We start from the raw sequence: 24,027 nt of genomic DNA, 5'->3' as shown, positions 1-24,027 counted from the left end.
CTGCGCTGATTTGCTCCTCCTTTGATCCGCCGGCGGGAGGAAGGCGGATACTCTGACGTCATCGTCAGGCTGCGTCAATCCGGGCGAGGAAGAAGGAGACGAGGAAGGAGCGAGGAAGCGAGGACGCACCAGAGGAGCCGGATCAGAGGACTCAGAGCTCCGGACTCACGCAACCGCCTCGGGCTCACCGACGGACGGAGACATGGACGGACAGACCGACGAGGAGCACAAGGAGAAGCTGCTGTGGACAGTCAAACGGGAGGTAGGACCGCATCCTGTCCCCGTCTGTCTCCAGGAAGCGACATGTCCACTGTGTGTCATGTTACGCTGCTCTGATTGTGCGAAGAACTGATTTTATGATAAAATGTCAGATAAACCTGAACGAGCTGCTGAGATTTAAAATTGGAAAATATCGAAGTTTGAATGAGCATCAGTTTTCTGTTCCCATCTTCACCCCCCTCTTTGGTCTGGTCAATCAATCAGTCGGACTCACCTGAACCTTCTCATCTGGTCCAGTGTCAGTCTGAGCAGAGGGGTTCTGGTCTCTGGTCCCTGGTTTCTCAGGATTATCGTCTCTGAGGTCTGAACCTCAAAGAGTCCTGATCCTGGTTTAGATGTTCAGAAAACACAGGAAGTTCTGTGTTGGAATTCAGCACAGGTGTGCACCAGGGGACAGAGGTTTGAGTGACAGCAGGACGGTCATTGGTTCAAATCAGTGACAGTCTGGTCTACGAGGGTTTTCACCTCCAGCTGTTCCCGCCCCTTCTGTAGGCTTAGCAGCTGTGACAACAGGTAACTCAGCCTCTTGGTTCAACACCAACCGAACTGGTGTCCTGACCAGAGGTTCTGGACCCCGACCTGTTAGACCACATTCCCACTAAACCCTTTTAACCTTTGACCTTTAAATGCTCTGACACTTCCTCGTTATCAGACTTCCGCAAACGGAGATCCTGAAGATCTGGAAATCTGACTCGATTGATAAAAATGCAGTTTGCCCACATCAATGGACAAAAAGTTCTGAGTCATCTGGATCCACCAACGAGCCAGGGGTTAAAGTTTAGTGTCTGGTTACCATGGATACTAATCAGTTGCTGGCCTATATCAGGTTACCATGGATACCTGTTGGTAGGCGGGGCCTATCAGGTGATCATTTAGTTGATGCTGAAGCAGAAAAACGGTCCAGTGTAAAGATCAGAGAGACTTTGAGAAAAACCAGACTGTGATGAGGAGCAGAGTCGGCTCTGAGGGATGATCTGGGTCTGCAGGGACCAGGACCAGAACCAGGACCTGGTCCACAGGCTCAGGGGTCAAGGCCCACTGATGGTCCAACAGGAGAGCTGCTGAAGAAGTTCATGCTGGTCTGACAGAAAGCTGTCAGAACACAGAGATCAGTTTAATTATCTCTGAGGATGAACTCTTCTCTTTTAAATTCAACAATTTAGTATTATTTTAATTTGAAAGTCCCTGCCTAGTCCTGTCTCACTTCCTGTCTCCCTGCGATGGTGGTGGGGGCGATGATGATGCATTAATGGACTCTTCTGTGTTCAGGTGAAGCAGATTATGGAGGAAGCAGTGACAAAGAAGTTTGTCCACGAAGACAGCAGCCACATCATCGCTCTGTGCAGTGAGTATGCACACGCACACACACACACAGACACGTGTTGAGCTCCTCAGCAGGTGACTTGTTGCTGCTTCTCCATGAAGGACACTTGTTGACGTCATTGAGTCTGACTGTTCTGCTTCAGTGGAAAGTTAATAATCACAGTGAAGCTAATGGAAAGGCTTTCACAGCCCTGTGTGTGTCTGTGTCTGTGTGTGTGAGGGTGATAACAATCAGCTCTGTTCACCTAATCTTAGTTTTGACTATTCTGAATTCAAAATAAACAAGGTTGTTTGTCTTTCCTGAACAGATATTTAAACTTTAATGGTGATTTTATTCATTTTTCTGACTTCCTTTCAAACATCGTTGAATTATATAGAATCTAAACTCTTTCAAGCCAAATGTTGTTGATTATAAATCCAGAAACATTTAACTGACCAGTGAATGAACTGTTGACTTCATGTTTCTGACCCTTCTGAGCTCACCTCTCTGAACGCCCTCATGTCTGTGGAGTCATGTGATCAGACCTGTGGCTGGCTCCACGCCCCGTAGGTTGTCGCTGTAACATGGGCTGGTTCATTGGCTGCTCAAGCTTATAACTTTTTAGACTGTTATGGTGGTGGTGACTCTAGAGTCAGTTGAGGACAAAGACAGTGTCTGTCAGTCTGTCCTGTCCGTGTCCTCAGAGTCCTGGCCCAGGTTTCTACAATCATAGATGGGGTCACGTGACGTCTATTACCATAGGCAAGATAGCCGACAGATAAATGACAAACTGAGAACTTCAGCTTGGCTCAGTTCGGTTTCCACTGACCCTTAATGGACCAGGACCAGGACCAGGTCGTGTCAGTTTGAACGCATCTCTACAGGAAGTGTCAGTTTAAAAGCCTTTGTTGTCTGAGAAATTGTAAAGTGGCTAAGGCTCTTTTTCACTTCCTGTCCCCCCCCAATCAGAGTGGGTGGTTGTTGCCGTTATCTGGCTGTTGGCCTGTGTGTGTCTGAGTGTGTGCTCCAACTGTTGTGTAACTGTGTGTGTAGGAGTCCAAAACTTTTCCACTACATTTAAACAGAGAACTTAACTCACCTCATTAACTTCATGGACAGGGGAGTCAAGGTGTGTGTGTGTTCTCTGAACTTTAATGTCTCAAATCGAAGACCTGCAGATCATAAAATGACAGAAATAACATCAGTCTCCAAATGAACCAGGAAGTAAAAATTACTGTGGGATGATGTCAGACCTCTGAGCGCCCTGCTCCCTCCATCTATACAGGTTGGAACGTTTTATTTTGAAAACTCCATGTTTACACTAAACTGTGAGTTAGCATAGCATTTTTGCTAACCACAGAAATCCTCATTTGAATGAAGAGGACTAAAGGAAACAGTGATTGTGGCTTTGAAAAGAATGTGATTAGATTAAGGGGGGGGGGGCAGGCTAATGGGCTCATTATAGAAGTTGTGGTGACATAATGAGCTGCTACGAACGACGGACGGGTCTTCGATCACTACAGACAGAAACAGCCTCCTCATCTCAAATCGGATGGATGAACGGACGGAGGGACGGATGGATGGATAGATGTTTTCTGTGACAATGTGATGGTTGAGACGGTGATTTACAGGGGAAAATGAAATTTGCTGTGCAAAAACTTGATCTTCCTGACACGGAGGACAGCACAGGACAGATTGAGTCTCTGATGTGACATGATGCTGCATCAGAAGAATCATTTAACAGCTGATGGACCCTGACACACTGTTGGACCCTGAACACACCAACCTCAGGGATAATTTCATGTCTCTCATCTTCCTTTCCTCCCTCGTCCAGCCTTCCTGTCTCTTTCCCACTTTCCTCTGAGTCATCTCAGTTATAATTATGTTTTTCCTGCCCCCTTCCTTGGTCATGTGATGAGGGGGTAGCTTCTCTCCATCAGCTCAAGAAAGACAATGTTGAGCTCTTCACTTCTCTGCACATCCCCTCTGGCAACTGAAAGCAGATGCAAAACAGTTGCCATGCCAACCTGTCTGACCCCATGACCACCCCCCCAGAGACCGAGTTGGCCGAGTCCATTTACACCAAGTCCATCAGAGGACTCTGATAACACACACTCCTGTTACTTTGTCTGTTTGTCTGATTCATTGATTCAGTTTAGACTCAACTTGACGTCCATCACTGAAACACTTTTTAGATTTAGATTGATGGATGGATGACGGACATCAGGTTGGATCTTTGATGGATCTGAGTCTTCTGTTCTGCTTCACGCATTTCTGGGAATGAATCAGATTTTTCATTCAGCAGTGAGTTTAAATTTAGCTCAGTTTGTTGTTGGTGAGAATCATGATTCTATTTGTGCTCTATGTTTTAATTTCAGGAGAAATGACTGTAATGAATCTGGTTTTATTTCGACTCTTTTTCTGTTTCCTGCTCAGTGGATCATGCGACCTGGTCGATCATCCAGCTGTTTTTTTTTTTTTTTTTCCTTGTTGCCTTTTTTGGTAGGAGAAAGAGAAAATAGAAGAAAAATAAGATTTTCTTTTAATCTGCAAAAACCCAGAAGCTACAGATTGCTTTCTTCCTTCCTTACTTGAATATAAAAAGAAAAGTTTTCTAGGCAAAAGAAACCCAATTGTGTCTCTGGGCTTCCATAGCATCGTCACCTGTTCTGCAGCTTTTTTGTAATTTCTATGTGGCCGCTGCTTCTCACCTAAAGTATCTGTCCTCTGTCTCGTTTTGCTGTCGTCTTTCGGAGTCTGGACCTGAAACCATGACTCATCCAGACCTGAGGATGTGGACGAAAATAATCCAGAGTGTATTTATATCACACACTGTGTGAAGGATCTTTATATTAATATTACATAACTCAAGATTTATTCCATGATTAACTGAGAAGGAATTAAACATCCATATTTCAACTTTTATTTTGAAGAGACCATACAAGAACTTGTATTTGTGGTTTTAAGACCCCAAAAGCATCTCTGTGTAATTTTACCTCTCTTCAGATTGGCCAACTGTTTTTGAATGATCTGGTGAAAATAGATTCTCTCTATCTCTGAAGACAAGTTGTGAAGGGACACAAATGTCCAAATCTGAGACACATAATAAACTTGAGAGACAAGTGAGATGAGTCATGCTGCCTGAGTAGCTCAGTGTTCATTAGATCAGCTAACAGACTCAAACACACTTTCCCTCTCTGTCAGCACAATCAGACTCAACATTCAAAATCATAATAATCTGTGCTGACTGTCAGTCAGAGTCCTCCAACATCATCTATCACTCATTTTATCATTAAATCAAGTCAGACTCATTTTATTTTCTGAAATTCACAAACATTTGGTCTTCTTCCTTTAAAAGTTGATCAGTCAATAATCAAATCAATATATCACATATTTAGATATCAGCTGATAAACATATGAATTAGTTCAATTTATTAATTCAATTTTATTCATGTAAAATGTTTGTCGTTAAATTCAGGGGACCTCAGGTGACCCCTGAGCAGCCGCCTTCTGTCATGACCTGGATTTAAAGACTCGTCTTGTTGATCTGAGCTCAGTTTGGGATTCTCAGAGATTCTTGTTGGTTCAGGAGTGTCAGTTCTGAGGTTCAGGATTCAGACCAGGATTCGGATCAGCACCGGATCTGGTTGTATTCCTCCTCAAGCTGAGCCTAAATTGAAACATTTATTTTGATTTCTGCGCATTTTCCTTAATTCTAATATGAAATCAATTATGGAGATAATGGTTAGGCTGTGATGATTCATCAGAGATAAGAAGAAGTTTCCTTGTGGAGAACAGCAGATTGAGGAGGAGGTTGGTCGTGTTCAGGCCTTCCAGCCTCTCAGTTCTTCTTCTTCCCAGCAATAAAAGCAAGCTATTACTCTCATAAAGCAGCAGAGTTCCAGGATCACAAAGAATTGTTGTTTTTGTTGGTCATTATTTTCTGGCAATTCCAGCTCAGACTCGTAGAGGACAACACCCAGAGGATTCATATCTTCTCTGTGGAGCTTCATGCTCTGTTGGAGACTCATCTCATGCACAGTCCTCTCTAAGTCGGATGATTAAAGCTGTTTAGAGGCCGAGGAGCTGGACTCTGACTTATCACAGAGTCAACCTCAAAAACTCATTAAAGCCAAACATTTATGCAACGATGACAGAGGCAGCTGCTCATTGGTCAATGTATACTGTCACTACACAGGCAGATTAAGACCACTGAGACCAGTCCAACCAGTGTTTCTGACATTAGACTGTCAACTGTCAGCGAATATTTGGTGTTCGGTGTTAAAATACAGTAATTGATAATCTGTTTTCTGTCATTTGTTTGGTTGACGATCATCATCATGTAGAAATCAGGTCCAGTTCTGATCTAATGTGGAATCTGACTCTTCATTTTTTTTATTTACCTTTGTCCCCCTCTCTCTCTCTCTCTCTCTCTCTCTCTCTCTCTCTCTCTCTCTCTCTCTCTCTCTCTCTCTCTCTCTCTCTCTCTCTCTCTCTCTCTCTCTCCAGCGGCTATAGAGTCCTGTCTCAGTCACCTCCTGAAGAGACGAGCTGCCGGATTCCTCCGCAGTGACAAGATCGCCGCCCTTTTCACCAAAGTCGGTAAAGTGTACGACCTGGCTGGAGAGGTGTGTCGCAAAGTCCAGGAGCAGCTGCAGCAGCAGGCTGAGATCACCAGGTCAGAACTTTATCTGTTCCAGATTCTGAGGTCAGAGTCCAGGTCCAGATCTAATCAGGGTCAAGGTTCCTGCTGCTTCTCTGACACGATTTTCATCTTTTATAGTCCGTGAATGTTGAACCTTTGTGTTCCTGGACCTTTATCTGCAACAGATACAACTCAGTCGAGTGCTGACTGAAGCTGAGTGATCTGTGTACACACCATGATGAGCCTGAGGGGGGTGGTGTGTGTGTGAACTGCTGTCTGCAGCCGTTTACAGCCCCATTAATTGTCCATTAGCCTGAGACACGAGGACCAGTCTGTCTGAGTATGGTTGGAAATGGAGGAGGGAAAACTCAGAGCAACAGGAACACACACATGCACGCTTCTGCATAGCTGATGCACAAACAATAAAACGCTGACAGAATGTGTAGCAGGACCTCACATGGTGGCTGCATTTTGTGATGTAAATCACACCACCATTCGACAGTCTTCATACCACCTGTCACATCTCATTGGCCTTTATTTCCCCAGATACACCACACACACTCAGGGATGTTCCCTCCCCCCACTCGTCTCTCACTGTCATCTCACCTCAGGGCTCCAGTTCTCATTTACCGTGGTTGGCATGGCAACGTGTATTGTGCCTCTGGTGGTGGAGACGGAGAGCATGATGGGAAACAAAGAGAGAGAGAGCCAAAGTGATGGAGCAGGACTGGACTACTTGTACGTTTGTGTGAGTGTGTGTGTGTTCTCTTCCCTCCTATTTCAAGCCCCCCCCCAACTATGAATGAGGGGAGAGAAGGTCTCTGTGCTCAGATGTTTGAGTTTGCGGTTTTATCACAATTATTATGGTTACCACGGTAACAGTCGTGTCATGGTTGAGGTGAAGGCTGTGATCTGGGTTTCATCACCATTGGGCGATCCATGTTGTCATGGTTACAACCAGATTTACACCATAATCCTAACATGTCACCATGTTCTGGAGGACTTTACCGTCACCTCCTTGAAAATGTGACCAAAGAGGTCAGAGGTCAGCAAGATAAATCAGATAAGCTGAATCAGCGTGCAGCTGTTGATCCACTGGTCCACTTTATATCAACTTAAATTTTTAACTTAAGATAAGTTGGTTTATTCAATTGTGACAATCAGAATGTTTACGAAGTCGATACATCAGCTAACAGACTGAAGGTACAATAATCTACTATATTAGTTTCAATTTTAATCATTTTAAAACAGCAGTTTCACAATTAGGAGAAAATCTCATCAAAACAAGACAAGACACAAAAAGAAGTGAATTTAATGTACAGGTTGAATAAATACCTTCTCTTTGAATCATCCTGATGCTGCTGCTCACCACACACTCTCTCTCTCTCTCCCCAAATGGAGGCTAATGCAGAAATCTCTCTTTCCCTGTTTCACTGCCAAGGGAATCTAACATCGTGACTTCTTGGAGGCTACAGTGTGTGTGTTTAGCCCCAGACCGAATGAGTGAAATCAGGCATCTCCTTCCGTGTTCTGCACAAACAGGAATCAGCAGGCACTAGAACAGAAACATGCGTGGCAGATCAGAGTCTGATCTGGACTGGACTGAACTGGACTCTGTCCCGCACTGATCCCAGGATCTGAGCCAATGAAAATAAAGATTTTTTTTTGTGATTCATGCTTGCTGCTCCAGGTGTGATGATGTCACTTTCTCTCAGCTGCTCTGTGTTGTTGATGTCAGACTGATGTGGTCTCTGTCCTGCAGGAGGACTCAGAGTCTGGGACACGAATCTCTGAGGAGACAGGGCTCGTCCACCACCAGCCGCGCCCCCCAGCCGCTCTCGCCTCAGGCCATTAAACATATCTGGGTCCGTACGGCTCTGTTTGAGAAAGTCCTGGACCAGATTGTACAGCACATCGTTGACAACTGCAGGTATCCGATGCTCAGACTCAACCATAACTTTATTTGATTTGACGGTATATAAATAAATCTGATTGATTTGAACCGCAAGATATCAAATCATGATATAATGTATATTTATATGTATATACATATCTGATCTAGATCTGCAAAAAAACATCCAACAGGTTTATCTGAAACCTGCTTGATAAGAGTCTGCTGTTGTTTTGGATAAACTGAACAGGATCTGCTTGGTTGTGAACATTATTTAAGTTATTTGTGGATTTATAAGCCCCCGGGCATATAAATTAGATGCAGATGCAGCAGCTTCAGAAAGTTGTCACAGATCCACCTTCACCTCATTGATTTCAAATTCACATTTCCTCATAAATCCACCAGCCAGAAGTTTCCAACTCCACAATTCAGCTGTGTTGACTTTTCTCTGCAGTAAATATTACGAGAGAGACGCTCTGATGCACGACTCCGTGTTTGGACCAATCCTGGCTGCTCTGCTGGGTGAGTCCCCGTAAGACCGTCCCCGTAAGACCGTCCCCGTAAGACCGTCCCCGTAAGACCGTCCTCATCAGACCGTCCCCATCAGACCATCCCTGTCAAAAATGATAACATCTAATTGGCGTCAGGTTTCTTCTTTAATCACTAACAATCTAAAAAAGTCTGTGGAAATAATAAAAACTCCAACAGCTCTGAAAGAGAGGACCAGGTGTCATCTCACATCTGCTGATGTAGTCCATAAAGGTCCATACAAACTAAAGGTCGATGATGTGATGTCATCAGATGCTCTTCTGTGATTGGCTCAGTGACCTGTTGTTCCTCCGGAGAGGGGATGTCAAATTACCCTGAGATGGTTTTTAACTGGAGAAGTTGAAATATGGACCTTTATTTGATAAATGAGTGAACAGGAAGTGCTAAACTTGGCCTGTCGACCTGGGGGTGGGGGGGGATATCCGCACACAAACAGCTGAAGGTGTATTGTTGTGTCTCCAGTGGGCCCCTGTGCTCTGGAGTACACCAAACTGAAGACCTCAGACCATCTCTGGACTGACCCCTCAGCCAATGAGCTGGTTCAGCGACACCGGATCCACGGAGCCTATCGGAGTCAGGACGTCGCCGCCGGCCACCGGCCCGCTCTGGGGGTGAGTGTGCAGCTTCAGTCCTGCTGGTATTGGTGTTCGGTGGTGGGTGATCACTGAGGGCCTGTGGGACGGAAGTTATTGCAGAAGTTGTTGGTTGTACAAGTTGGTCAGAAATCTTTTCTGCTTCAGATCCGTAAGAGGCAGTCGAGTGGCAGCATGGCAGAGGACCGGTTTGCTGCCTCAGCCCGGGAATACGTGGAGTCTCTGCACCAGAACTCCAGAACTCACCTTCTCTACGGAAAAAACAACGTCTTGGTGCAGCCGGTACGGGAGAATATTACAAAGGAGCATCCTAAGATATATATATATATATATATATATATATATATATATGAGAGGAGATGTTCAGGAAACATTAATGAGAAGAACATTCATAAATATTCATAAACTAAGTTAATTGTTGGATCCAATAAAGGTTAATTTTTAATGAATACAGGCAGTGTGTATCATGTGATCCTGTTTTCCATCATATTTTAGTCTAATTCAGTCAGACTGAAGATCAGTGACACTGTTTGTCCCTGAAGCTGCTGAGATCTGCTTTCTGTTGGTGCCAAGACAAACTGCAATGATGCTCATTTTTATCTATCTGCGCGCGCACACACACACACAGTATACTATGTGTTTCTGCCATTGATGTTCTCTGTGCTGCCAAATAGCTCCAATATGTTTGAGTCTGAGAACAAATAACATATTTACCTCCCACAATGCCACACACACACAGAGAGAACTGCCTATATGATCAAATATGAGCCTTGTTTTAGAGATGTTTCATAATATCTCATTGAACCTGTTTTTATGTTGCCATGGAGACGGTATTGGAAGCGTCTAAATCTCTGTCCTGAGCAGATAAAATAATGTTTTTTATATATTATTTTATAAAAAATGTCTTAACGGTCCACTCAGTCTAAAAGTCTGAACGTCCTCTTCTTCCTCTTCCTCCTTGGTAGAAGAAGGACATGGAGGTGTTACGGGGCTACCTGTCGCTCCACCAGGCTGGCGACAACCTGACCTTGAAGTGGACGCCCAACCAGCTCATCAATGGCACTCTGGGAGACTGTGACCTGGAGAAGAGGTAGACCCTGCCCCCAGAACCCCCCCCCCCCCCCCTCCCTGTCTGACAGTGATATCACAGAGGTTCCTCCTTGTCTTCTTCTCTTAGTATCTACTGGGACTACGCCCTGACGGTTCCTCTGCGGCAGATCGTCTGTATTCACTGTCACCAACGACGTGAGTCTGCTTCATCATCATCATCATCATCAGTCCAGCTGCTGTCAGGTCCAGATGAGGTCCTGCTCTGTCTACCAGCGTGTGTCCTCCATCTTGCTCTTCTTCTTTGATGTTTTTTCAGCGGACTGTGGTGGGACGTTGGTTCTTGTTAGTCAGGATGGGATCCAGCGGCCGCCGCTCCACTTCCCCCCTGGGGGTCACCTCCTGGCCTTCCTGTCCTGCTTGGAGACCGGTCTCTCCCCCCGGGGGCAGCTAGAGCCCCCCCTCTGGTCCCAGAAAGGGAAGGTGGGTTTGACACGGCCAGGACTGGGACAGGATTTTAGACTCAGAGATCAGATAATAGCTCAGCTGGACAGTTTTGTGGTGGACTCAGTCTGCTCTGATGTGCGTCCTTCAGGGGAAGGTCTTCCCTAAACTGAGGAAGCGGAGCAGCGCCGCCCGCCTCATTGACCAGGACAGGAATGGCGAGGAGCAGACAGCAGCTGACTACGTGTTCCGGATTGTGTATCCCGGATACCGCTACGACGCCAGTGAGTAGCAGAACGAGTTTTGACTCAGTGAGTGTTTCTGTTGGAGCTTGTCATCACCATGTGGTTGTGTTGTGCGGTCTTTCCCACGATGCACCTGCGGAGGGGCATGGGTGGCTCTGCTCTAACTGTGTTCTCTGTTCCCGCTGGTGCGAGCAGTCACCATAAACTACCACCACTCCACGGGCAGCCGCGCACCGTCGCTGGACGATGACGAGGAAGAGGAAGATAGACTCCATGCTATGATCTCAATGATCTGCTCGCGGAACCTCACAGACCCAAATGTCCTGAAAGGTTTTTATCACCTGAACACACCACCTGATCCCCCCCCCCCCCCCCCCCCCCCTTTTTACTGAACCCCTCACCTGAAAACACCACCTGACTCTCCCCAGCTTCAACCTCCCTCACCACTAGCTGCGTCTGCCTGTGTGTTCACTGCCTGACGCTGAGTCCGACAGTCTGAGGGGGGGGCAGTCTGTGGGGGGGGTTAACAGAACATCTGAACCGGTGATGGAGCCGGGATGATTAGAGGATGGAGCTGCTGATTGACAGACTGTACCAACCTATCAGGTTTATTAGGGTCAGGGTTAGTACAGAGCAGGTCACATCACCTTCTCCTCCAAAGAAGGTTTCTACTGGTTTCTAACATCCAAGTTGGCCGACCAAGTTGGAAATTCTAAAGTGGAGGTTCAAACAGAAGCAGACTGATGACATCACGCTGGGGGGGGGGGGGGGCTCAGGGTTAATCCAGTCAGGGTTGACTGGGCTAACCCTTCCTCACAGTCCAGTCTGACCCTCCACAGCTTTAACAGTTTAACACACTTTAGCTTCCCGTCAGATCCTTTTGCAGGAATTCAGGAGTTTCTGGACTTTGACATCTAACAGTGCCAAGTGGTGACTCCTCCCACTTAATGTGTGTTTACAGAACTCGTCTACAGGCTCAAACCTCCTTAGGTGTCCATCTAGATCCAGGCCTCTCATGCCCCAGTGCATTGTGGGAGTTGAGGGCGTCCACGTCCAGTTAGGGGTTGTCCAGCATGCCTCAGCACTGTTGGGTTCACGCTGTCATGGCTGAAAATCGCTTTGATAATTTGCTTGTTTTTTTTTTTTTGTTTTTTTTTGGCACTTCTTTAGTTTGACCTGATTCATGTGTGTTGCTCTCTGTGCCTGACGGTTCTGCATGAGAACTCTGGCTTGTTTGTTGTTTTCTGGAGAACCTTCTGTGTTTCTGCATCTCTGTGATGGAACCTCAGTCCTGTTTGTTCTGACCTCTCTCTCTCTCTCTCTCTCTCTCTCTCTCTCTCTCTCTCTCTCTCTCTCTCTCTCTCTCTCTCACCTTGGTTGGTTGTTTCTCTGTTTGTCGTTTGCTGCAATGCTGTTCACTGTAATTCTTCACTAACCCCTCCCCCTCCCGCCCCATGCCCCGCCCCCTCTCATTATGGTGCTGTGGGGTTCCGCAGTAGTAGAGACGTGGCATCTTGATGTAGGCGGAGTTACTGCTGATCACATTTAGTCCTAAAATAGCAGGCGGGGGGCGGCGAATGGCGGTCTGACTCCGACGCTCTTTCTGCTTGTTTTTTCTGTTCTCAATATAATTTTTTTGGGGGTTATTGAACAACGACAGCCAGCTTCATATTTATGACAGGTCATCAGCTCCAACCTGAAGAATTAAGGTGAAGAGCATTATTTAATAACTTTTATGATTTGTCCTCCCTTGTGTCCGTGTCCTGGTGTCCATTTGTGTGGTTGTTTCTGTCTGTCCCTTGTTCTGGCTTGATGCGTCCTGCATGGCCTGAGCGTCAGCCCCGCCCCCCGTCCTCTCAGCTGATTTTCTGTCTCTTCCTGTCTCCCGTTTGTCTGGACCCTTCCTCTCTGCTCTCCCTCTGAATGGTCTGACCAGCATGGCCTCCCAGCATCCTCTCTGCCTGTCTCTCCCACCACACACTTCCTGCTTCCTCAAATGTCCCCTTCGCTTTTGGTTTCCTCTCCCACTTTTTTCCAGCTCTCACATGTAACGTGTAAAATGTACATCACTTCATCTCTTGATGTCATGAATCAGCGGTCAGATGAAGGACAGATGTCTTTTGGTTGAGCTGAGGGACAACGTCATAATATGTAAGACAGGCAGAGTCAGTGAAGCGGATTTAACCACAGAGACAACCAGCTTCGTCCATTGAGGCATCCTCTCTGTCTTCTCACTCTCCTTCTCTTCGGTTTAGACCACGGGGACATGATGGAGATGCAGGGTTTTGGAGGGAGCCCGTCGTCATGGCAACACACGGCAGTCACCGCTCACGAGTCCCTGTGTCCATCCTGCACCATAGCTGATGTCAACATGTCGTTGGATGACCCGTCTGGCTGTACCTGCACACACAACCCGTCAGACATTCACACGTAGGCACTTGAACCCTGAACGTGTCCCTGTGTCTCAATGTCTCAGTATCAGTTTGAGATTCCTGTCCAGGTCCCTTCAGATCCCTTTGGGTCCCTTCAGGTCTATTCAGACAGAATCAGCATTTGCATTTGAGTTTTTTTAATAACATTTTATGTCGCCAGTTTCTGTCCAGCTACAATCAAAGGAGCAGCCATATTGCTGGTTGCCATGGTGATAACTGAGACCATTTCTTCCTTCCAGGGTTCCTCTGAAGATGCTGTGTCAGAACATGAAGAAACAGATCGTCTCCAGAGCGTTTTATGGATGTAAGTCCGTCCATGTCATTCATCACAGCTGTTTTATGCTAATTAATACATGGATGGACTAATTATTGTGTGCTTTCACACTCTTTTTATCTCAACACAATAAAAAGGTGGAACACACAAACAGAACATTAATAAAACATTGTCTGAATAATGTTACATAAAAATGAGCTGCAATAACAACAGAATGAATTTACAGTGTTATTAAGAAACAGTTCCTTTACAGAAATGTGTTTGTTTGACAGAACAATAAAATTATAGCTGTAGACAAATTATAAAACAGTGTGTGTGTCTGTGTGTCCATCAGGGCTGGCCTACTGTCGTCACCTGTCCACCGTGCGGACTCACCTGTCCGCTCTGGTCAATCACAGCATGGTTCCTCCCTGCGAGGCATCCGGAGGCCTCAGCAGAGACGTTTGGAGCAAATACCAGAAGGACTGTAAGGTGGGCGTGGCCAGGATGAAACGAAGCACAACACAATACAGCCCGTGTGTTGTGTGTTGCACACATCAGGCTTGACAGTTACACAACTGCTGCGTGAAGCGATAACAAAAAAAAAAACACATCAGGACAGTTCAGATCTTCAGTTAAAGTGGAGGCTCGTCATCATGACGCTGTTTCCTCTGAATTAGGACTCAATGAAGGAAGAATGTTTCAGAGGACACCTGTGACCTCACAGTGACCTCACAGTGAGGTCAGATGGCTCCTCTGATGAGTCTCATTAAGTCATAATTGTTCTTCAGCATCTTCGTCACTTCGTCACTTTCCCCTCGATTCTTAACCCTCTTCCTCTTCTGTGTGTGTGTAGAACTATAAGGAGCTGGAGCTGATCCGGCTGGTTTATTATGGCGGCGTACAGCATGACATCAGGAAGGAGGTGTGGCCTTTTCTGCTGGGACACTACAAATTCGGCATGAGCAAAAAGGACATGAGCCAGGTCCAAGATACACACGCACGCATGCACGCACGCGCACAGACAGACAGACAGACACACACAGTCACACACAGTCACACACACACTCTGGTCTCTTGCAGATCGATGCAAAGGTGTCTGAACGTTACCAGCAGGTGATGCGGGAGTGGAAGGCCTGTGAGGTCATTGTCAAACAGCGGGAGAAGGAGATGCAGTCGGCCATCTTTGCTAAGCTGTCATCAGGCAGCAGCATCGACAGCCACGTCCTGCGTCTGGTCCACAGAGACTCCACCCTGAGCAACGAGGTGAGTACGCCGTCAGACCAGGTGGACGATCTGTCCCTCCGCTGTCTGACTGTCCTGCGTCATCCTCAGGTGTTCATGTCGGTGGACGAGCCGGACGCTGGGAGCCAGGAGACCCCCAGCGGAGGGGACAGCACCCCAACCATGATCACTGTGGTCCCTCCTGCTGCCCCTCAGGAGGAGCGTCCTCTGGTGGAGTTCGACTCCCCCGACTCGGGTCTGCCCTCCTCCAGGAACTATTCGGTGACCTCAGCTCACTCCCAAATCCTGTCAAGCATCGATGACAGCCAGAGCATGGAGGAGGAGGGGGGGGGCGGAGACGAGGGCGGGACTCTGCCTGTCCGCAGGGGGCGGGACTCTCTGAGCGAGGACCAGCTCTGTGCTCAGTTGGACCAAATGGTGACCAATGGAATGTATACGGATGGAAGCTCACCGTCTCTGTCATCCTACACAGTATGTAAACTTTCACCGGACCGGATCGGACCAGATCTGTGTCTCCTGGGGGACATGAACCTTTTCTTTGGTTTGTCCTCTGAACAGATCGAGCTGTTGGACACAGTCGCCTTGAACCTCCACCGGATCGACAAAGACGTCCAACGATGTGACCGCAACTATTATTACTTCACCACTGCGAACCTGGAAAAGCTGCGTAACATCATGTGCAGGTGCGACGTCCCTGCCCCCACCTGTCTTCATCTGCCCCCACCTGTCTTCATCTGCCCCCACCTGTCTTTATCTGCCCCCACCTGTCTTCATCTGTCTTCATCGCCCCCCTCCTGTCTTCATCACCCCCCACCTGTCTTTATCTGCCCCCACCTGTCTTCATCTGTCTTCATCTGCCCCCACCTGTCTTTATGTCTTCATCACCCCCCTCCTGTCTTTATCACCCCCCTCCTGTCTTCATCTGCCCCCACCTGTCTTTATCTGCCCCCACCTTTCTTCATCTGTCTTCATCTGCCCCCACCTGTCTTTATGTCTTCATCACCCCCCTCCTGTCTTTATCACCCCCCTCCTGTCTTCATCTGCCCCCACCTGTCTTCATCTGTCTTCATCTGCCCCCACCTGTCTTTATGTCTTCATCACCCCCCTCCTGTCTTTATCTGCCCCCACCTGTCTTCATCTATCTTTATCTGTCCCCACCTCTCTTTATCTGCCCCCTCCTGTCTTCATCTATCTTTATCTGTCCCCACCTGTCTTTATCTGCCCCCACCTGTCTTCATCTGTCCCACCTGTCTTTATCTGCCCCCACCTGTCTTTATCTGTCTTCATCTGCCCCCACCTTTCTTCATCTGTCTTCATCTGCCCCCTCCTGTCTTCATCACCCCCCTCCTGTCTTCATCACCCCCCTCCTGTCTTTATCTGCCCCCACCTTTCTTTATCTGTCTTCATCTGCCCCCACCTTTCTTTATCTGTCTTTATCTGCTCCTACCTGTCTTTATCTGTCCCCACCTGTCTTTATCTGCCCCCACCTTTCTTTATCTGTCTTTATCTGCTCCTACCTGTCTTCATCTGTCCCCACCTGTCTTCATCTGTCCCCACCTGTCTTCATCTGTCCCCTCCTGTCTTTATCTGTCCCCTCCTGTCTTTATCTGTCCCCACCTGTCTTCATCTGTCCCCACCTGTCTTTATCTGCTCCTATCTGTCTTTATCTGTCCCCACCTGTCTTTATCTGCTCCTATCTGCCTTTATCTGTCCCCACCTGTCTTTATCTGTCCCCACCTGTCTTTATCTGTCTTTATCTGCTCCTATCTGCCTTTATCTGTCCCCACCTGTCTTTATCTGTCCCTACCTGTCTTTATCTGTCCCCACCTGTCTTTATCTGCCCCACCTGTCTTTATCTGCTCCTATCTGTCTTTATCTGTCCCCACCTGTCTTTATCTGCTCCTATCTGTCTTTATCTGTCCCCACCTGTCTTTATCTGCTCCTATCTGCCTTTATCTGCCCCACCTGTCTTTATCTGCTCCTATCTGTCTTTATCTGTCCCCACCTGTCTTTATCTGTCCCCACCTGTCTTTATCTGCTCCCACACAATGGACATTAAACCTGCGTATGTTGTGTGTTTGTTGAGCTTTCAGATCCAAAGTCATGCAACACACAGAAATAAACATTGAAACACAACAGCAGAACACCATGTGTAGGTTGGGACATTGTTTATTCCTGAGTGATACACAAACAGTTGCAGTTACACACACTGTCAGTCATCAGCACTGAGCAGAGTGTGAAGCTGTTGTGGGTCTTTGTGTGTCTGTTTCTATGCAGTTATGTGTGGGAGCATCTGGAGATGGGATACGTCCAGGGGATGTGTGACTTGCTGGCTCCACTCATGGTCATCATGGATGACGGTGAGGAAACGTCCACTACACAATGGACACACACAGACAACAGCTGAACGTAATGTTCATCTATCTGTGTGTGTCTGTGTGTGTCAGAGTGTCTGGCCTACAGCTGCTTCACTCAGCTGATGAAGAGGATGAGTCAGAACTTCCCAAATGGTGGCGCCATGGACACACACTTCGCCAACATGAGGTCACTGATCCAGGTGACTGATTATTGTCTGCTTATTGTGTTCAGTTGTGTGTCAGTTGTGTAATGTATCCTCTCTGTCAGATTCTGGACTCAGAGCTCTTTGAGTTGATGCAGCAGAACGGGGACTACACACACTTCTACTTCTGCTACCGCTGGTTCCTGCTGGACTTCAAGAGAGGTGAGTCCTCTCCTGCCTCCTCTCCTGCCTCCTTTCCTTTCTCCTCTCCTGTCTCCTTTCCTGTCTCCTTTCTCCTCTCCTTTCTCCTCGCCTGTCTCCTCGCCTGCCTCCTTTCCTGCCTCCTCGCCTGCCTCCTTTCCTGTCTCCTCTCCTTTCCTTTTTCCTCTCTCCTCTCCTCTCTCCTCTCCTTTCCTTTTTCCTCTCTCCTTTCCTTTCTCCTTTCCTTTCTCCTCTCCTGCCTCCTTTCCTTTCTCCTCTCATTTCTCCTCTCCTGCCTCCTTTCCTTTCTCCTTTCCTTTCTCCTCTCCTTTCTCCCCTCCTGCCTCCTTTCCTTTCTCCTCTCCTGTCTCCTCTCCTCGTTCCTTTCCTTTCTCCTCTCCTGTCTCCTCTCCTCGTTCCTTTCCTTTCTCCTTTCCTTTCTCCTTTCCTTTCTCCTTTCCTTTCTCCTCTCCTGCCTCCTCTCCTGTCTCCTCTCCTGCCTCCTTTCCTTTCTCCTCTCCTTTCTCCTCACCTGTCTCCTCTCCTATCTCCTCTCCTTTCTCCTTTCTCCTCTCTTGTCTCCTTTCCTTTCTCCTTTCCTTTCTCCTCTCCTGCCTCCTCTCCTGCCTCCTTTCCTTTCTCCTCTCCTTTCTCCTCTCCTTTCTCCTCACCTGTCTCCTCTCCATTCTCCTCTCCTGTCTCCTCTCCTCGTTCCTTTCCTGCCTCCTTTCCTTTCTCCTTTCCTTTCTCCTCGCCTGTCTCCTCTCCTGCCTCCTTTCCTGTCTCCTCTCCTGTCTCCTCTCCTTTCTCCTGTCTCCTCTCATTTCTCCTCTCTTGTCTCCTCTCCTGTCTCCTTTCCTTTCTCCTTTCCTTTCTCCTCTCCTTTCTCCTCTCCTGCCTCCTTTCCTTTCTCCTCTCTCCTTTCTCCTCTCTCCTTTCTCCTCTCCTGTCTCCTCTCCTGCCTCCTCTCCTGCCTCCTTTCCTTTCTCCTCTCCTTTCTCCTTTCCTTTCTCCTTTCCTTTCTCCTTTCCTTTCTCCTCTCCTGCCTCCTCTCCTGCCTCCTTTCCTTTCTCCTCTCCTTTCTCCTTTCCTTTCTCCTTTCCTTTCTCCTCTCCTTTCTCCTCTCCTGCCTCCTTTCCTTTCTCCTCTCTCCTTTCTCCTCTCTCCTTTCTCCTCTCCTGTCTCCTCTCCTTTCTCCTCACCTGTCTCCTCTCCTTTCTCCTCTCCTGTCTCCTCTCCTGCCTCCTTTCCTTTCTCCTTTCCTTTCTCCTCGCCTGTCTCCTCTCCTGCCTCCTTTCCTGTCTCCTCTCCTGTCTCCTCTCCTGCCTCCTTTCCTTTCTCCTCTCCTATCTCCTCTCCTTTCTCCTTTCTCCTCTCCTCTCCTTTCTCCTTTCTCCTCTCTTGTCTCCTTTCCTTTCTCCTTTCCTTTCTCCTTTCCTTTCTCCTTTCCTTTCTCCTCTCCTGCCTCCTCTCCTGCCTCCTTTCCTTTCTCCTCTCCTTTCTCCTCTCCTGCCTCCTTTCCTTTCTCCTCTCCTTTCTCCTCACCTGTCTCCTCTCCTATCTCCTCTCCTTTCTCCTTTCTCCTCTCCTCTCCTTTCTCCTCTCTTGTCTCCTTTCCTTTCTCCTTTCCTTTCTCCTTTCCTTTCTCCTTTCCTTTCTCCTCTCCTGTCTCCTCTCCTTTCTCCTCACCTGTCTCCTCTCCTTTCTCCTCTCCTGTCTCCTCTCCTGCCTCCTTTCCTTTCTCCTTTCCTTTCTCCTCTCCTGCCTCCTCTCCTGCCTCCTTTCCTTTCTCCTCTCCTTTCTCCTTTCCTTTCTCCTTTCCTTTCTCCTCTCCTTTCTCCTCTCCTGCCTCCTTTCCTTTCTCCTCTCTCCTTTCTCCTCTCCTTTCTCCTCTCCTGTCTCCTCTCCTGTCTCCTCTCCTGCCTCCTCTCCTGCCTCCTTTCCTTTCTCCTCTCCTTTCTCCTCTTCCTTTCTCCTTTCCTTTCTCCTTTCCTTTCTCCTCGCCTGCCTCCTCTCCTGCCTCCTTTCCTTTCTCCTCTCCTTTCTCCTTTCCTTTCTCCTTTCCTTTCTCCTCTCCTGCCTCCTCTCCTGCCTCCTTTCCTTTCTCCTCTCCTTTCTCCTCTCCTGCCTCCTTTCCTTTCTCCTCTCTCCTTTCTCCTCTCTCCTTCTTTCCTCCTCTCCTGTCTCCTCTCCTTTCTCCTCACCTGTCTCCTCTCCTTTCTCCTCTCCTGTCTCCTCTCCTGCCTCCTTTCCTTTCTCCTTTCCTTTCTCCTCGCCTGTCTCCTCTCCTGCCTCCTTTCCTGTCTCCTCTCCTGTCTCCTCTCCTGCCTCCTTTCCTTTCTCCTCTCCTTTCTCCTCACCTGTCTCCTCTCCTATCTCCTCTCCTTTCTCCTTTCTCCTCTCCTCTCCTTTCTCCTTTCTCCTCTCTTGTCTCCTTTCCTTTCTCCTTTCCTTTCTCCTTTCCTTTCTCCTCTCCTGCCTCCTCTCCTGCCTCCTTTCCTTTCTCCTCTCCTTTCTCCTCTCCTTTCTCCTCACCTGTCTCCTCTCCATTCTCCTCTCCTGTCTCCTCTCCTCGTTCCTTTCCTGCCTCCTTTCTCCTTTCCTTTCTCCTCGCCTGTCTCCTCTCCTGCCTCCTTTCCTGTCTCCTCTCCTGTCTCCTCTCATTTCTCCTCTCTTGTCTCCTCTCCTGTCTCCTTTCCTTTCTCCTTTCCTTTCTCCTCTCCTGCCTCCTCTCCTGCCTCCTTTCCTTTCTCCTCTCCTTTCTCCTCTCCTGCCTCCTTTCCTTTCTCCTCTCTCCTTTCTCCTCTCCTGTCTCCTCTCCTTTCTCCTCTCCTGTCTCCTCTCCTTTCTCCTCACCTGTCTCCTCTCCTTTCTCCTCTCCTGTCTCCTCTCCTGCCTCCTTTCCTTTCTCCTCTCCTGCCTCCTTTCCTGTCTCCTCTCCTGTCTCCTCTCCTGCCTCCTTTCCTTTCTCCTCTCCTTTCTCCTCACCTGTCTCCTCTCCTATCTCCTCTCCTTTCTCCTTTCTCCTCTCTTGTCTCCTTTCCTTTCTCCTTTCCTTTCTCCTTTCCTGCCTCCTCTCCTGCCTCCTTTCCTGCCTCCTCTCCTTTCTCCTCTCCTTTCTCCTCACCTGTCTCCTCTCCATTCTCCTCTCCTGTCTCCTCTCCTCGTTCCTTTCCTGCCTCCTTTCCTTTCTCCTTTCCTTTCTCCTCGCCTGTCTCCTCTCCTGCCTCCTTTCCTGTCTCCTCTCCTGTCTCCTCTCCTTTCTCCTGTCTCCTCTCATTTCTCCTCTCTTGTCTCCTCTCCTGTCTCCTTTCCTTTCTCCTTTCCTTTCTCCTTTCCTTTCTCCTCTCCTGCCTCCTCTCCTGCCTCCTTTCCTTTCTCCTCTCCTTTCTCCTCTCCTGCCTCCTTTCCTTTCTCCTCTCTCCTTTCTCCTCTCTCCTTTCTCCTCTCCTGTCTCCTCACCTGTCTCCTCGCCTGTGTCCTCCTCATTATGTGTCCAAGTGCATCCTAAGTCGTCAGCAGGTTATTATGACCTCATCGTCAGTTTCTGTTGCTAGGCGACACCTGGTGGTCGTAGTGATGGTGACAGTACTGAAGGGAAAGAGTCCAGATCAGGAGGAGAGCTGCGTTAAATTCCTGTGTGAGATGAGCAGTTTATGTTGTTTCTGCGATCCATGACCATTTGCTGCAGGTCGTACCACCATGATGTCACCATGACGACCTCTGTTGTCATGGTGACGGTGAAGAGCTTTTTTTACCCAAATCACCTGATCTTTTCCTGAACTGAATTGAAGACATGACTGTTGCTATAGTAACCATTGTAACGGAGGGAGTAACAATCATGTTGTACTCCATGGGTTCATTATTGTAACCATGGCAACCAAGGTCTAGTACACCTGCGACCTCCCACTCCTGTCAGTCTATCAGTGTTGGTGGCTCTCAACACGTTCACCTGGAGACGGGTGAGACGGTGCTTAGAGCTCATGGTTATACTGTGTGTGTGTGTGTGTGTGTGTGTGTGTGTGTGTTCAGAGCTCCTGTATGACGACGTGTTCGCCGTGTGGGAGGTCATCTGGGTGGCGCCCAGGATTTCCTCGCAGCACTTCGTCCTCTTCCTGGCTCTGGCCCTGGTCACAGTTTACCGTGACATCATCATGGACAACAACATGGACTTCACCGACATCATCAAGTTCTTTAATGGTGAGACGCCGCCGCTCGCTGTGTGTCACAAGGATGAATCATCCTATTAAACTTTGTCTGCTCCAGAAAAAGGAAATCATCCGATTAATTAGCTCATTTGTCAAACACACAGTCACTGGCATTTGACTTTGAAATGAAGCTGGTTGTCATGGAGACTGTTAGGCTAAGGAGGGCTCCTGTTTTCGTCACGGGTCGTAATGAGTTATCTTCTGGATTAGAGGATCTTTATCCAGTTCATTGACCGCCAATCAGGAAGGGATGAGATCATTAGTGTTCAGGGAGTGTTAACGCAGAATAAATAAATCCTTCATGAGAAATTCAAAATAAAAGTCCCCTAAAATATTCATTTTAAATTAAAAGCTTAATATTTCTAAAAAAATAAAATCTTGATCTTAAATTAAAGATTGTTTTACTTACTAATTTATCTGTTTGTAATTTTTCTAAAATGGAGAGTCTGTGGTTGTATGTTGCTGTGTGTGTAGTTGTGGCTGTACAAACATCACTTCCTGTCTGTGATGTAAACTCCACAGAGATGGCCGAGCGTCACGATGTCCAACACATCCTGAAGGTAGCACGAGAGCTAGTGCACCGAGTTCAGTCTCTGATGGACAACAAGTGACGAGGAGGAGGAGGAGCTCTTCCTCGTTCAGTTTTTCGGACCTCCACTTCTCCAGACCAGGTCCAGGGGTCCAGGTGAAGGTCTTGGTCTGGATCTGTTTACATTGATTATGGTGTCTGTCCAGACATGTGGATTTGTCTGCATGCTTGTGAGTCTGATCACACTGTGAGTCTTGTGTGCGTGCATGAAAACACACACAAACACACACACACACACACACACACACACACACACACACACACATCAGCTCTGTCAGTTTCTTGTTGGGACGGTACAGAGCAGAAGACTTTGCCACGAAGACGTTTCCATTAGTGACCAAATGAACTGTGCCAACTACCTTTTCATGAGTGTTTTCTACAACTAGCATGTGTGTTTTTACCCCCCCCTCCCCACTTCCCACCCCCCTTTAGCTCCAGAAATTTATTATCACACAGATGTTGCCTTTATCAGTCCCAGCCTGAGTTGCACTTTTTCTGAGGTGGTGCCTGTGACTTTCAGTGGGGGCCACCAGGGGCCAAACTGTCAGGACCAACTGCAGCTGCCTTCTCTGAGGTCAGAGGTCACAGCAGTTTAACACTTGTTCCACGAAAGAGCACAACACTGATGACAAAAGCACACAGGCCTTCGGGGGGGGGGGCATCATGAACATGTTGGATTGAAGACAGTAAACTAGAGACTGAGACCATAAACTCATAAGGAAAATGTTTACTGAGGAGGAGGAGGGACATTTTCTCATAGACTTCAATACGATCTGCCTTCTGTTCCAACCAGTGGAGTCTCCCCCTGATGGTCAATAGCGAGAATGAAGGTTTAAAGCTCTTCAGCTTTTCATCTTTGTCCTTTCTCACCTGAACAGGTTTAAATCTGGACTTGGTATCGTCTGCGGATGAACCCTAAATTATTTAACCTTAACTTGTTTACATTGTATCACCTGCAGTGTGAAACCAACTTCAGTAGATCATTCACTGATTTCTTTTTATTGCTGTGAAGCAGCTTGAATCTTCACTCAGCTCTGTTTTATAAATAAAGACAAAGTCAATTTGATTTGAAGATAAATGAAAATTTTAATTTGATGATGTTTCAGACTTCACCTGAATCTGCTGGTGTTAGAAAATTTTTTACTTTTGTTAAACGATCCATTGAAAAGACCAAAACCAACATTTCCTGAATCGGACTCCTCAGATCTAAAATGTTGAGACCATCAAGATCCAGTTTGGAGCTTTTATTGGTTCTTCCTGTTTCCTCCTTAAACAGAATCAGCTGATCTGATTCAGTCCGACTCTCTGACTCTTTCTGTGTGTTTATCCGTCCATTCTCATCCTCCATCTTTGATAGTGACGTCTAGAGTCACGTCTCTACATCAGACGCTCCTATTGGCTCCGGTGGGTGATGTCACAGCCAATCAGAGAGTCTCTGGATCAGTCCTGTATGTTTCTGAATTTATTGTGTTGACAGAATAAAGACAATCAGATATTTGGAGCTGATTTTTTCATCATTAATGAGCAGAACTTCTGATCAGATAAAGACAGAAAGGACCCAAACACATGAGAGGAACTTTTCTGTGGAGAAGAAGGAAACTGA

At 47.5% G+C, this 24,027-nt stretch overlaps 1 protein-coding gene across 2 annotated transcripts; it reads left to right on the top strand.

Moving 5' to 3' along the window:
* The first annotated feature begins 100 nt into the window (after positions 1–100).
* Positions 101–23,792, top strand: sgsm2 (small G protein signaling modulator 2). 2 transcript variants are annotated; one of them, XM_029516797.1, is made up of 24 exons: positions 101–262; positions 1,549–1,624; positions 6,092–6,260; positions 7,990–8,157; positions 8,573–8,640; positions 9,130–9,278; positions 9,408–9,542; positions 10,226–10,350; positions 10,438–10,505; positions 10,627–10,790; positions 10,903–11,035; positions 11,192–11,326; positions 13,252–13,426; positions 13,668–13,732; positions 14,037–14,173; positions 14,538–14,666; positions 14,765–14,947; positions 15,017–15,397; positions 15,485–15,609; positions 17,204–17,286; positions 17,374–17,483; positions 17,552–17,648; positions 21,660–21,827; positions 22,358–23,792. In XM_029516797.1, exons 1-24 carry the CDS (start codon positions 203–205, stop codon positions 22,444–22,446), a joined length of 3,192 nt encoding a protein of 1,063 aa, XP_029372657.1. In that variant the 5' UTR covers positions 101–202; the 3' UTR covers positions 22,447–23,792. The 2 variants fall into 2 exon arrangements, with proteins under 2 accessions (XP_029372657.1, XP_029372658.1); XM_029516798.1 differs by lacking the exon at positions 11,192–11,326 and having other exon boundaries at positions 22,358–22,446.
* The last annotated feature ends 235 nt before the right edge of the window (positions 23,793–24,027 follow it).

The sequence above is a fragment of the Echeneis naucrates genome, chromosome 13 (genome assembly GCF_900963305.1).
Source record: "Echeneis naucrates chromosome 13, fEcheNa1.1, whole genome shotgun sequence".
NCBI lineage: Eukaryota > Metazoa > Chordata > Actinopteri > Carangiformes > Echeneidae > Echeneis > Echeneis naucrates.
This window is presented reverse-complemented; position numbering and strand designations above follow the sequence as displayed.

Coding starts and splice junctions, on each gene's coding strand:
- sgsm2 (XM_029516797.1), top strand. CDS start 203: ATGGACGGACAGACCGACGAGGAGCACAAGGAGAAGCTGCTGTGGACA. Junction 14,667..14,764: donor GCAAAAAGGACATGAGCCAG/GTCCAAGATACA, acceptor GGTCTCTTGCAG/ATCGATGCAAAGGTGTCTGA. Junction 17,484..17,551: donor ACATGAGGTCACTGATCCAG/GTGACTGATTAT, acceptor CCTCTCTGTCAG/ATTCTGGACTCAGAGCTCTT.